Raw genomic sequence first — 15,091 nt, 5'->3', positions numbered from 1 at the left:
CTTCTTGTTAAGAGAAAGAGATTGATATACGAGGATTGTGAGTGTGATCTTCTCTTATAATTTTTTTCTTTTTTTATAATGAAGCTTACATGTCCCGTAGAGGTAAGCATTGGCTTAATCCACGTGTTTGATTGTGTTTCTTATTTTATTTCTTCTTTCTTTCTATTGTATCAACATCATCACCAGCATACCGATCCTGGATTTGAGAATCGATCTTGGATTTGGGAGATCCATATTCCGCACGAGGGATCTTTCCAAAAGATGATATCAGAATAAGTGACTGCGGTAACAATCGGTATCAGAGCAGTTCTAGCCGCAGCAGTTCCACTACTTGCTTTCCAGGATCTTCTCTCAAGACTCCTGCAACAGTGCCACAGATCTCCATCACATGCTTGATAAGATGGGAGTAACATAGTTTGTTTTTTTAGGCAGTGTCTGAGTTACATTATTTGTTTTTTATAACGTAGTGGTAACAAAGTCCTTGTTGAACAACATGATAAGAACAAAAACATCTATTTCAGCTCAATTTAGAATAGTGAATGGAGAGGAAGTTAGCTTTCATCAATCAAATTCAGAATTAGGAGCAAGTTAATTGTGAACCTTAGCAAGAAGATCGAACTCCAGGGTAAGAAATTAAACCTTGTTGAAAGCTTAAATTGCATGATCATAAGCCCTTTAATTATTAAAAATGTCTTACGGTCTTCCCCTCACCAACCAACTCCTCGGAGATGCATACAGATAGAATTGATGTGTGTGCAATGGGTCAAGCTAAAGATTGAGTCAACTAAACAACTGTATAAGGAGTAGATCATCAATAATTCACAGTAAAAATTGATACAAGAACCGAGTTTCATAGCCGATGTTGAAGTCATACAGATGTTGATCTTTGAACCAAAACCAACGTTCTTATCAGCTGCTGTGCCTGTAATCCATGTACCTAGATCTACATACCATACGAAAACAGTTAAATGATTTGTCCATTTGATCAAGATTCCTATGATCTATTATAATGTCTTTTTGTCTTGCACGACAATCACATCATATCCAATCACATCTTGTAGACTTCCTTGTCCCCGCGGTGGAGAGGCTATCCTACTGGCGGACGCTTCCACTACTTAGTACGAGTATTTTTTATAAAATCAAAAAATAAAATATGAACAGAAAGCCTTGTGAGCCTCTCGTTGTCATCAATCTGAAGTTCGAATCTTGGATGATAAAATTAATATCACTCTTGCCATTTTTGATGTTGCTGTTGAAATTAATCTTAACAAATTCTGAAGGAGTAGACTTCCAAGATATAAAGATAGTCTTTCGAATTATTATAGGAACAGTATGCGAGTCTAAAAATTTGAAAATATTAAAAGACTGGTCAGTAACATTGAAATGACTATATTCTGCAGCGAAATAAAAAATTCTCTTCAGTATTCGATGAGCAAGCACCATCTCAATTTTGAAAATCAAATTTTTTTTAGATAGTCAGATTTAATAGACGATATATGCCATCATACTTTCCAGATATAAGTCGATCCCTCCATAGTCTCCGATGGAGCACATCCAAAAAGAGGTCCGGCCAAGAGTTATATCCCTTTTCCTTTTAAACAGAGGCTCACAAGTTGCCTCCCTAGCACTTGCAAACGGATGAGGATTACATCTTTCGCAAAAAAGACAGATCACCTTCCTTTGCAAGAATCCACCATTGGATCACTCGTCACGCATATCTCCAAGTACTCTGAATTCCATCATTCCTCCACATTAAAATACAAGTCTCAAAGAAAGAAATTAATGGGCGATCTCGCAAGTTCTATACGATTTCTATTTCCAGTTCAATCGTCCAAACGGACCCTGAGTAAAAGCGGGTTCGAATTCTGGCAGCAATCGACTCGGAGAGATGAAGTCACAATAATATGCTTACAAGAAAAAAACAAAAAAAAAATATGGCCCATGTCTATTATGTGAAGGAACCAATGATTTGCTTGGGACCCGATGAAACCAAGCCAATGGGGAAGTGGAGTACCACCATGTGCAGTCACGATCACGGACCATCTGAGAAGCATCGTAAGGCTGAGATGTCGCTGTCGATCCATTGCAGGCTCGGCAACCAACCACAGTGCAGCTTATCCACGCGCTGCACCGTTTCGATCATGACGATCCAATCGATGCTCCCAATTGTCTCTCCCGTGTGGATAAGCATTAAGCGTTGGACCGCGTAACCGCCGGACTAGGTTAACCTTCATGAGCTCCACTAGACCAACAGAACACAACAGTCAACAGGTCCGAAATGGAAGCGGGGAGTAGGGATGGACGCACGTGACTTGTCGCAGACTTTCGGGGGCTGAAGCAGCTTTTTAAGTTTACCAAGAGAAGCTTATCATCTGAACCGTCCATTGAAGTTTCCATTTTTTCGTAAAAAACAATAGATGGCTAACACGTGATCCCTCTCACCAGAGTTCGCTAACGCCGTTTACAGTCTATCATAATTGAACGGTTATAATGAAAATAACGGTTATTATTTACTCGGCTGGCCTTAAGTTGTATTTTCACATAAAGTAATAATTTCTATGCAATCATACCAATTGGTTGATAATTTATATTGTTTTACGTGCTAGTTGTCTGAGTTGTAACATCGTGTGACGATACAAGAGCCCTGGATCCAACACCATCCTTGGTGTTCTAATAAGATCCAACAATCAAGTGTCCATCTATTTAAATTTCAATAGTGATAAAAACAATGGAGGTGGCAACCATAAAGAAAAGAAGAAGGATCAACCTATTTTATAAATATCTAGATCAAAATATTCAAAACAAATATTATTCAGAACTCAAATCTAAAATATCTTGTATCTACATTTCTATTCAAAATAAATATTGCTCAAGACTTCAATCCAAAACATTTAATATCTATATAGAAGTTTATGCAACTGAGATAAATCCTAATTTATTACTTATTACTATTTTATTGCTCAAAATATATATTTATATTGTACTGTATATTATCGAGCATGAGATTCCAGTTACACTAAAATCATCTAGAAATCCCTACAACATATGCCTATCCCTATTTATTAGATTGATTTTTTTCCTCAAATAAAAAGATGATTGACATAGTAGGTATTATTAGCACTGTAACAGAAAATAACAATAAATAATGTTGATATATGATCATATCATTGTTCTTGTAATAAAACATCAATGAGCAAACTAACACAAAAATTTAAATTTAAAGAAATCAAATTTTAATAGAAGAAGGTTAAATGATGCCTGTCATTCTGACTATATGATGATCAGTTTAACAGAATCCTGTGCCAACTTTTAAAATTTTAAATACCTATAACATATATATATATATATATATATTATATATATATATATATATATATATATATATATATATGTATGTGTATGTATGGATGTATGTATGTATAAGAATCAGAAGGGTGGAAGCCCGCCTCAATACCTCAGCATAAAATCCACAGTTTTGTACCGCAACAAAATAAAAAAATTAGGTACCCTCCAAGAAAGGATAAACGGAAGTTCCTGAGACCGTCACAAGTCACAACAGCCGTTACTTGGAACCACGTTTCCACCCGGGAAATCAGGCAGTTACCGTGCGGATAAACGGCTGTGACAGTTAAGCGCGCTCGTCTCAGACTGTGCTCTGCTCCATTTAATACTCTCCCCACCTCTCTTTCTCCTCTCAGTGAGATCCGAGCAAAAGGGGAGGGGGTGTGGGAAATCTATTTTACGGTAATTTTTGTCTCGAAATCCAAAGAGAATGAGAATGTAGAAAGAGCAGGAGTGGTAATGAGTCGGACATCAAGGAATCTCTTCCCGGCGGGAGGAATGCGGCCGCCGGATCGCAGCATCTCCGGCGGGGGAGGGGAGTCCCCGCCGGAAGAGGGTCGAGGGACGGGACGAAAGCTTGGATCTCTTCGCCAGGATCCGCCGGATCCCGTTGATCAGTTCCACCACCGAATCCGGCAGCCAGAGTGGTCTCTGGATTCATTTTTCTCCATTTCCTTTCCTGAATTCCTGCTCTGTTTTCTTCGAATTCCCAGAATTTCTTCATGATAACTTTGAATTTCGGTTACATTTCTCTTGTCAAGATTCAAGAATTCCACTTTCTACTGAAATCAAAAGAATTTCTTGTGGGCTTTTAATATTATCCGGCTACTAGCCTTGATCAAAATTTCAGTTTGCATTAGCTTCAGATTGCTAAGTTTCTGTGGGCAAAGATCTTCTCATTTTAGTTATATTTTCTCACAAAATTTATCTATTTTTTATTGATTTTTAAGTGATATATTGCCATCCTGAACAATTTGTAGCAGAAGTTTTGATATTGCTCTGAAATAGTAAGTAATGGTGGTGGTGCTGTTCAGCTACAGGGCAATTTAATTGGAGAGAATGTCGATCGGATCGGCAAAGTTGGGAAGGAGTCGAGCAGATGATCTCTTATCAGCTGACATTGGCGAAACTGATTATGATTGGTAATCATAAAAGACCTTTTTATGAGTTATCTCATCTTTTGCTCTCTGGGAAATTTAGATTTTCCAATTTCGCAGTTTTATGTTCCTTCGATATTCCTTTAAAAAAATTGATGAGGAAATTTATAAGTAACATCCAGACTCTGCAAAACAAGTAGTGTTCACAAAGCGACTGTTGCTCTAGGCATTCTGATGGACTGATGTTCTTCAATGCTACATCTTTCTCATTATAGTCATGCAAATTAAAGTCATACGTTTAGCTTCACCTCCTTGATTGGGTTTGCTTAAACTACTTTACATGGTGTTAAGGATTTGATTTAATAAACAAAATCGTCTCTCTCTCCAAAAATATATCCATGATTCACATTTCGTAGCATCAATATACTTTTTATGAGGGAGAAAAAAGAACTGCGTCTGTTAAAAACTCAAGGCTTTCGTGGTTGTCACATTATATGACTAGTTTTACTTGGATTTAAGTTTGAAGTGTTGAAATAGGGGCATTACTCATCATGTATAGAGGTTTGACATTTTACTCTTGTCATAGCATTTTAATTTGTTACCTTCTTCTCAATTAAGTAGATTCTGCAATTTCATCAATGCTGAAGCCATTCATGACTTTGTACCAAGGATGTGAATCTAAATCATAATGTAAATATGTTGCTACTAAATGGAATGGCAAGCTTAGGAGATATAATTTACCAAACATCTGCATTACCAAGAAAAATGTTTCATCCTTTAGCCTGTCTTCAAGTCTATGGCATTTTCCTTTTCTCTCCGTTTAGGGAGTCTGGAAGCTAACTAAGGGTTTAATATGAATTCATCGGACAGGCTTCTGACTCCCCCTGGCACCCCTCCCTTCTCTTCTTTATATGCCAGCGAACACCAACTATCCTCAACAGTTCCAAGGAGCAGTTCCAATGTCAGATCAGTCTCAACAACAAAAGCTTCGAGGGTATGCTTTACTCTGCCCGACACCTTAAAGATACTATAATGTTGCAGTGTAACTGTAACAACCATTTCTTCTCAAAAAAAAAAAAAAAAAACATTAACAACCAGTTTACCGCAATATGATTTACAGTTCAACTTCAGTTTAGTTTCTTTTGGGGCATCACTTACATGTACTCAAATACTCAATTTGTAACACTAAGTTCATACAGACTTTTATTAGTTCTTCGGTCTAACACAAAGATATGTTTATTTAACTAAATCTGGACTTCCTACTTGCAAGTATTGGGGTCTCACCATCTCCATTTTTATTTCCTGCAGTTATCTGCATCTCAATCAGTGAATGGCCAATCTACTAGACCAACCAGAAGTGGTTCAGCGACTCGCGCTTCTCTCTCTAGCACAAACTTCTCCAGCTACTACTCTAACAACGATAGAACATCAGTCCTCAACACTAGCTCAGCCTCAGTCACCTCTAGACCCACAACCCCTGGCAAACGCCCAACCACTGCATCCACCACAAGGACAAACTCAATCCCAGCCTCCCGTCCGGTGCCATCACGTCCGTCTACCCCTTCCAAAACTCAAACATCTTCCAGTTCTTCCGGAGACAAACCCAGACAATCGCAAAATTCTAGACCTTCTACTCCAACAACCCAAACTCGTGTTCTTTCTACTCATTCCAATTCTAGTTCAGGCCGCGGCACGTTCAAATTCCAGACCATCAACCCCAACTCGTCGCAATCCTACACCAGTCCCAGCTCCAACCACCTCAAACTCCAGATCATCGACCCCCAATCGTCGCACCTCCATGCCAGCACCAGCTCAAACTATGGCTCGCTCTCTCTCCGTTGGTCATGTTCCAATAACAAATGGCAGAAACCCTGCATCCAGATCACGTCCGAGCTCGCCAGCCCCGCAAACACAAGTTTTCATACAGCCACGAGCCCGCCCAAATTTCCCACATGAAGTTCCAACAAACCTCAGAAACAAACTGCCTGAAAGACCTACTTCTGCCAGCAAGGAACGCCCAGGAATACCATTAACAGTCCAGGCAAATCCAAATTCTAAGACACCAGCAGCAGCAGCTCCGATGAGCTCGAATCGATGGCAGTCCTCACCCATCGTCACTCGAGGCAGGATCTCAGACAATTCACCAAAGAGCCGAACACACAGCAACGGGCACCTTGTCAGCCAACCTGAAAGCCAGAAGGATGTTGTATCAGAGACTGCAGTCGGGAGATCCAGCAAGCCAGCTTCATCCACAGATAGCACCGGATTCGGAAGGATGTTCACCAAGAAGTCGCTTGACATGGCTCTCAGGCATATGGTGAGCTTAGATACTGCATATTTGGTGAAACCATCAACATTCTACCATTAAAGCATTGTAATTAATTTGATTCTAGGACATCCGGCAAGGCATTCGCAGGGCCTCTCTCTTCCCTCAGAGCATTCGTCCAACCACTTCCAAAGGCCAGCCTGGTCCAGCGTCAGACCCGGTAGTTCCCACTGTTGACAAAGCAGCAGCTCTTGGTGATGAAAGAATGTTGGAGTTGACCAGTAGAGATAATGGAAATCACAATAGAATGATCTCTGATGACAGCAATTTAGCCATCTCAGAGGATGGAGGTGGGGTGGTTGGTTCTGCAAAGAGGGAGTCCATTGTTGCTGGAGCAAACGGGCTTGATATCCATGAGAGCTCCCAATATGATGCAATTCTGCACGAACATGACTCCAAGGACTGGAGTTGGCTGCACCTGCAAAGCACTGAAGTCCAAACAGAGCCTCGTGTTTGATCATCAATCCAAGCCACCGCCAGATCCTTTCAGCCCGATTTGACGGCTTAGATTTTTTGCTGGGCTTGTAATTTGTAATTGTTGATCTTCTCCTGTTTGTGTTATATATGCTTTAGATATTGTTCACTCTGGATTTAAGATGTTCTACTGTAGAATTGATGCTATGTGTATTCTTATAATTCTATAAATTAATATAAGTTCTTTAGAGCATATTTGATATATGTTTTAGCTGTAGAAAAAAGTGTGAACATATGGTCAGGAAAGGGCAACAAAACTAGTTAGAAGAAGATTTTAGTTAGTCAACGTGCATCTAAATGCAATCACTTCCTTTCCTTGCATTCTTATAGCCTGTATAATAGCCATGATTTTGGAACATTATTAAACAATTGACCTTTATTTGCTTATTTTTTTTAAAGTATCATTTTACTTGTATACAACGCCTATTGTAGCATCATAGATATTTCATTTTCACTAGATTTACTTTATATATCAATAACTCCAAGGTAGACATCATTTAGAACTAAATATCAAAATATTAGAAAAAAATAAATGTCAAGTAGCAACTATTACAATCTTTACATCAAGCCATTGCAACAATTGACACACTATATGTAACAAATATTGCACTGACATAACATAGATGTAACAGCCTACAAATAACAACTGTAATCTATAGGTCATCTATTTTGTAATTGGCGGAATTTTTTTTTTTACACCCTCTGTTCTCCAATGTATGGACTGGAAAAAGGAAATATGGTCTTCATACTCTCCCTAGCCAATCAACAGTTGGAGAGGCAAATTCAACGTCATGCTTGGTGATCTTGCATGGTGTCAATACTTGGCGATACTCATGGTAGATTAGTGATGCGGGTATAGGCATTTAAAAAGGATTAGTCATATAGGCAGTAGCTTCTGCCAGCTAGATTGATAAGATCCAGTTATCACTGGTTTGCAACAGTTAATAGCTACAATTGCGATTTGGTATTGAAAAATTGCAAACACAATTGGAAATATCAAGAACTTGGAAAAACCGCTTGTAGTACCTCAGCTTACGAATGAATTGTTCCTACACTTAAATCATGGCACACCATGCAATCATCCAATTCATTTTGGTGCAAACACTAATTCAATTTTTTTAAAAGGCTGGGGAATAATGATAAAATATTAAATTTTAAACACTGCATCAGCATGTGTTTCCTTTAAATGGTGCATACGTATGGTTTGTGATATCTGGCAATGATATATGTATAGTCATCATATCTGTTATTTAAAATCATGGCCAATGATCACTTTATATACATAGTCCGACAAAAAATTTCCAATTCTTAATCAGAGAAAACCAGAAAAAAGAACAAACGAAACAAAGCAAAGGTTAATTTGGGTACTGACTTTACAATATCATGAAATAGAGAATGCCCTGTAGCCCTCCTTCTCAAGTTGTTTTGCCAGTGAAACATCACCAGTCCTTACAATTGTGCCATCCTCCTGAACATGTCCAAGTGAGAAGGCTGTGTTATAGTAATCTAACCAAAAATTGTGCAGCAATAACATAGATGCAGTAACCACAGTTTACTATCAACTGTTTGATCAAGATCAGACAACCAGTAAATGAATTTCAAATGGTTTGCATTTGCATGCTGTGCTGCTTTGTTTGCCAGGGCAATCGATACTGCAATTGAAAAAAAAAAAGAAAGAAAGAAAGAAAGAAAAAATTTATCCCTATTCAAGGAGTCATTCTCAAAAGGTTCTTTTTATGCTGCAACATTGTTGGTCTAAACATGTGGATTCATACTAGCAAGGCAGTATAACTCCTTTTAGGGATTATCTGAAAGTCAATGTTCAGACAGCACAATAGCCAGGAAATCCTTGGACAAATTAAAACATGCCAGAAATAGGATCAGGAGACCCTTCCTGGCAAGTAAACATTTACTTGATAAACACCATAAAGTCCAATTCCTAGCAAGGTAAGTTCAGTATAAGAAATGCAAGGACAAGCCACACAAAAAGATCCATAAAAATAGTGGTATGACAAATTCGACAGTATGGTTGTCAGTAAAATAAGCACTTAAGTAATGCAAATCTCCGATTCTAATATCTATTAGCCTCTTACCATGATATGGACATAGCTGGGCTTGATATATTCCAGAAGGCGTTGATAATGTGTAATCATCAAAACAGAATTATTGGGTGTTAAAAGCCCATTAACAGCTTTTGCTACATCTTGAAGTGCATCAACATCTAACCCTGAATCAATCTCATCTAAAATTGCCAAATCTGCCTCAAGAACCTGAAAAATACAGGAATCCAATATGATTCTTGGTATACTATTGAAAATGGCACAAGCGAGAAATGTGTCGTTACATTAAAAAGATGTAATTATATAGACATGAGCAAGACACTGATCACCATGTCGGCAATAGAATTACACTTACGAGAATTGACCGCAATATGAAGTTTCGTAAAATCAGTGTAAAGAAAGTGCATAGCATATATCCATAAAGTGTAACCTTGCCCAAGTTCCAATACCCAGATTCCCGACATTTTCAGCTCTTTTTTTCAAATGTGTTCACAGTGCAATATCAAGTTATTGTAAACAAGTCTGCCAGACGTGATTGGAAGTAAAAACAAACTCAGACGGCTCCATTATACTGCACAAAGATGCCCCCATCATGTACCCCCATCATCTTCCATATACTACCCATTTGCACTACCCATCTTCCATACACTACCCATCAAGTGCCCTGTCATCAATTAACTTACGAGGAACTAAATTTCATTATGGATCGTGATATTCAAGTATAAAATGCAACTTGGAGGCCTATCCAGATCTACTTATTGGTTACTTAAGATTTATAGCAAGTGCCAGATTGGCAAATCTTGGGCTACCATCAAGCTGATATGATCCAAATCATCAAACTTAAGTAACTTGAATCTATTGCAACTATATAGTAGTTGGAGTTTGGAAGCAGTCCACCATATCAAAAATGCACAGTCATTCTCCTGTCCATCTCCCCAACCAAGAGAAAATGATTGTAATTACACTAACTTTATCCACTACATTCCGTTTTTTCTCTTTTCATGTATATTTTATAAGTGAAACTTACATTGTCTACTTCACAATTCCAATAGATATTTTATATATTCATATGATTCAAGTGCTTCATAAAGTTGGCAACAAACTTGTGTTATAGAGGAATATAGAAATCGAAGTCAGTGTAATAATGCAAAATAATTATTAGTGGAAATTCTTTGCAAACCCATGAAAGCTATTGGGGTGTCTCTGCATTTGTTTCCTCTGACGCATGTTCTAGTAAAAGAGTGGAATGATATAATTTATTTCTTTCAAATCAAAACAAGTGAAATTCATTTCCTTATATTATATCTTTAGCCTATTTATCATCTTACATATTCGATTATCATAATTCTAATCACTTGTATTTATGAAGGAAATATGCAAGTTATTAGAGTGGAGTCACTCAAGTTGCATTATTGAACTGTATAATTGTAAGCAGGCCGTCTATGAGTATAAGAAGATAGATAAAGGTGTTTACTCAGAAAGAAAGCAAAATAATATCAAATGTTTATGATATTCAAAGAAAAGGGGGAAGTATGATTTTTCAAGTTAAGTCAACCTAATTTGCATTGAAAACAGTTTCCACAGAAGGAAAACATGCACAATATATGAAAAAGATGCAGCCATCATGAACAATCAACAGAAGTCAAAGATGAGTATTAGCATGATTGTGTCAGTTAAATAACTGAAGTTCATTGCCTAAGACAAAGATCAGATTCCATACCGCAAGTTGCAAAATCTCGTTGCGCTTCTTTTCGCCACCACTAAACCCTTCATTCACGTTTCTGTCTAGAAACCTTAGATCCATATTAATAGCAGCAGCTTTGGGAGAGACATAACTATAGAACTGTAAAAGTATGTGACCATTAACGAAATTAAACCATCCACAAGTTCCTCCACCACATTCTCTAAAAACAGGGGGAAAAAAGGGAGCTAGTTGTAGACAAGAACAGTATAAAACTCGCATAAACACAAATTTTCTCCTTTATTTACACAGCTAAGGGAACAGAAAACAGAAGGACAGATGTGGAAGCTTCACACATAGTCAGGCATCATCTAGCTTGTCTTCTATTATATGGGACAACGACAGGTAAGAATCACTGATGCACAGCATCTATTCTGATAATATCAGAACTATGACAACCATCAAAATGTTTAGTGTCACAAAATGAGTATCTTCCGCTTTCAAGACAATAACACAAAAATTCATTTTCTACATGCATTGATGTTTTCTCAGTCATTCTCAAACTTGTAAAGCATGACAGCATCTAGGTAAAGCAAACATTAGCTTTTACATGTGTAGTTAAAAGATGGTATACAAACATCATGAGCAAAATGTTTTTTGAAAAAAAATGAGCATAACAGCCACAGCAACTTTAGTTGCCTCTCTCAATTGAAACTAAAAAAATATATTTACTCACCATCTCTCTCAGTTCTTACTTTATGCAGCTATCTTTAATAAAAACAGAGATGCAGAAACCAGCGACCATGCAAAGCATGGCATCAAGTCGGAATGCTTTGTTGGCACCAAAACAATTAAGTCTAAATTTGACTAAACTGGATAATAGAGTTGTTGATTCTTTCCTGTGTTGAAGCAAGCCAAAGAACCCATTATCTGAAGTCTGGTAAATATGGCGGCATAAGATCCATATAGTCATGAAACCATAAAACCTTTCAGCATACCAAAGATGACTACAAGAAGTGCTTGTTACAATTTGAGGTTCTAGTGTTTCAAAATAAGAAAGATTTGTAAATCAATATAATAAAAGCAAGATAATCAAAGCTACCAGAACCAAACAAAAATGAAAATGTGTCCGAACCTCAAGAGGAGGTAGCTCAGGTAGCCCTAGCTTTTTTCTTTGAGCATTGTATGCCATGTTTAGAAAGTCAAAGTTGCTTACGCCTGGTATCTCAACAGGGGTCTGGAAACTCATGAAAAGCCCAGCATGAGATCTTTCCTCTGGCTCCATCTCTAGCAAGTTCTCACCTTTGAAGATAACACTGCCTCCAGTTACCTCATAATCTGGATGACCAACAAGAACCTGTAATGTATAAGACCATCCTCAAAAATCTGTAAACTAATAAAATAAAAAAAAAATCAAATTCAAGAAGAAATGAGATCCTGTCAACAGCTCCAATTTTCTCATCAACTACAACTATGAAGTAAGTGCTCAAGCATCCTTTTTAATGTGATGCATCTAAGCCATGCCTTTAGGTTCAGAATGAGAATGTTTGATTTGGTCAACTAGTCTCTTTAACAAGACCATGACCGTGAGAATAGAGGAAATATTAGAAGACTGGATTGGTGTCATAGTATTAAAATTATGAAGGTGATAACCGTATCAACCCAACTATTTGTAATTAGATTGCAGTGCTCATGCAACGAAGATGTGGGATAGATTGATGGAGCAAGGACCATGATTAAAAGGGAAAAAAATGTAGACAAACAGAGGCACATGTGCACATCTAGAGAGAGAGAAAGAGAGGGAAGGAGGGGGAGGGAGTTTTGGATGTATGATAAAACGAGGATGCATAAGGTTAGCAAAGCATTAAGGAAAGTGTAGGAGTTGCATCAGCTATAGTTGATGATATGGAGAACCAGCTAAATAGGAAAGAGCATTGCAGCAAGGCCTCGTCAAGAAGCACAACCTCCATTGTGTTTAAGTGGCAATAAAAGGAAAACCAAAATCTAAGATGATAGAGACGGAGGTGTGTAACCTTAATAGGAAGGAATGGTGTGTATCATTCAGATAATGTTTCATGGTTATATATTGTACGGCTATGTAAAAAGCATATTAGACAACCATAGGCAATTCCGGTTGCAACAACATAGCTCAAAATGCCAAAACTACATTTGTAGTATCACAAGCAATAATTTATAGGATAGAAATTCTTACTAAGTTGTGAGAAAAATTATACGAGGTAGACGATCAACTCTCCTCCATTAGTTCTTATTAGGTGCACCCAATGGCTTTATGCAAAAAAACTCAGTGTTAAAATCAACTTTTGTAACATGCTAAAGATGGTGTTGGCAATGTGAGATTGAAAGTCTGACATAACTTGATGTGAGCTCCTTCACTCGTTCTACTTTTGGACTCATTCAAATTTTCTTCAACTCATAATACTAACTACAGCCACCATGACTCCATCTGAATCACTACCATTAAATTCCATATTGGTTTCCAAATTTCAACTCATTCAAATATAGTTTAAAAATATTTTACAACAAAAATACAATATTTCAGCATAGTTTTTGCAAACCAATAACTTATGCAAATGTCCAACAATAATTCTAGTGGGAAATATGTAGCAACTGTGTTACTCTAGATTCAACATAAGCATCAGCATTGGCTTTGCAAATGCTAACTTAAGCCTCATAAGATCACCAGCATCATGGAGCTTCATTCACTTGTCAGTGCCGCTCTATGATATATGGAGGAAACCTATGGAATTCAAATATTTCTTTTTTTTTTTTTTCAATTCATTGCATAATAACAAATTAGAATAACAAAATTCTACTTTCGATTAGCAATCTGCTCTTCTATAATCCAGTTAGTAGACTAGCTGTCTCGAAATCGTCAGCGTATAGTGATTTAATTTCAGACCAAAACATAGAAGATAAAACAGTCGCCTTTGTTTCTATAAAAACCAAAGAAAAAACACCTTCGCAAGCGTGCTCTTCCCGGATCCATTCTTCCCCATAATCGCGTGAACCTGTTCAACCGAAACCAAAGATTTAAACTTTACAGAAGATTTATCACTAAACTCGAACTAAGAGAGAAAGAGAAGCATGGGGAGCCACCTCGCCCTCGTAGATGGTAAGATTGACACCACGAAGGATCTCCTGCCCTGACTCCGCGATCACGGCCTTCAGATCTTTCACCTCCAGCAAAACCCTAGGCGGACCGCTCCTGGGGGCGGCGCCGCCGGTGGCAGGGGAGTCGGCGGCGACCGTGGCCTTGGGTCGGAGAGACGGCCGGGTGCGGATAGAAATGGGTCGTATCCGATGGGGGGCAGGGATCGTTATTAGGGAGGAATCCGTAGGCGAGGTTCGGAAAGGGAGGGAAGGAGAGGACGGCGGAGGAGTGGAGGAAGAGAAGAGGAGAGAAGAGCAGAAGGCGAGGGCCATGGGGCTGGTCGAAGAAAAATTTTTCCTAGGGAGCGTCTCAGTCCGCGACGGACTCTGAACCCCCGGTGGGAGGGATGAGAGGATGCGCCGTGTGCCAGCCGCTGACTCAAAAGATTTCTCGTGATATAAGAAGTTAGGTTTTCAAACCGATTTTCACATTTCTAAAAATTTTCTTCTTTTATTAGCACTTTTCTCGTAAATCCATGTTAACAAACTGAAAAATTTTATATGATATAAGGTAACGTGGAAAAGAAAAAAATCATATGATATATATATACCACATTTGTGCCTCAATAAAGTTTGCTTCAACACACATGAACTAATATTTGCTTCTAAAATATTTTTTTATACGATAGATTTTATCTATATCATAACGGATTCTAGGGATTGATGGTGAGACCACTTAATCAAATCTTTAATCCGATCAGTAAATATCATTTGATTATTTAAAATTTTAATTTTTTTATTATTTAAATTTAGATAAATTATAAAAATATTTCTTCAACTTTAGTCCTATTTCACTTAAATCTCTTCGATTTTAAAAAATATTAAACTAATCTTTTAAGTTTTTGAGATATTCCAAAATAGTCCTACCGTTTATTAGTTAGCTTATCCTTCGCTCATATAAAAGAGATTACCAGCGATGAAAAGATGGAGATAGAGGGAG

At 37.8% G+C, this 15,091-nt stretch overlaps 1 protein-coding gene and 1 pseudogene across 3 annotated transcripts; one reads left to right on the top strand and one right to left on the bottom strand.

Moving 5' to 3' along the window:
* The first annotated feature begins 3,837 nt into the window (after positions 1-3,837).
* LOC140858027 (uncharacterized) lies at positions 3,838-7,362 on the top strand (annotated as a pseudogene).
* On the bottom strand, positions 5,527-14,549 carry LOC105044852 (ABC transporter I family member 6, chloroplastic). 3 transcript variants are annotated; one of them, XM_073257454.1, is made up of 7 exons: positions 14,098-14,548; positions 13,959-14,009; positions 12,116-12,337; positions 11,020-11,142; positions 9,333-9,509; positions 8,612-8,707; positions 5,527-7,314 (listed from the first exon to the last, which is right to left on the bottom strand). In XM_073257454.1, exons 1-6 carry the CDS (start codon positions 14,422-14,424, stop codon positions 8,621-8,623), a joined length of 987 nt encoding a protein of 328 aa, XP_073113555.1. In that variant the 5' UTR covers positions 14,425-14,548; the 3' UTR covers positions 5,527-7,314; positions 8,612-8,620. The 3 variants fall into 3 exon arrangements, with proteins under 3 accessions (XP_073113555.1, XP_073113554.1, XP_010921195.2); XM_073257453.1 differs by lacking the exon at positions 5,527-7,314 and having other exon boundaries at positions 8,460-8,707; XM_010922893.4 differs by lacking the exons at positions 5,527-7,314; positions 8,612-8,707 and adding an exon at positions 8,823-8,891 and having other exon boundaries at positions 14,098-14,549.
* Between the last annotated feature and the right edge of the window lie 542 nt (positions 14,550-15,091).

The sequence above is a fragment of the Elaeis guineensis genome, chromosome 5 (genome assembly GCF_000442705.2).
Source record: "Elaeis guineensis isolate ETL-2024a chromosome 5, EG11, whole genome shotgun sequence".
Classification (NCBI taxonomy): Eukaryota; Viridiplantae; Streptophyta; class Magnoliopsida; order Arecales; family Arecaceae; genus Elaeis; species Elaeis guineensis.
Note: the sequence above shows the minus strand (reverse complement) of the source record. Positions and strands in the feature narration are given on the sequence as shown.

Bases quoted from the DNA above. Each gene is read 5' to 3' on its own strand.
- LOC105044852 (XM_073257454.1), bottom strand. From the start codon at position 14,424: ATGGCCCTCGCCTTCTGCTCTTCTCTCCTCTTCTCTTCCTCCACTCCT. The intron at 14,010-14,097 runs GTGGCTCCCCAT...TCGGTTGAACAG, and splicing joins TTACCATCTACGAGGGCGAG to GTTCACGCGATTATGGGGAA. The intron at 12,338-13,958 runs GTGTTTTTTCTT...TATACATTACAG, and splicing joins GGAAGAGCACGCTTGCGAAG to GTTCTTGTTGGTCATCCAGA.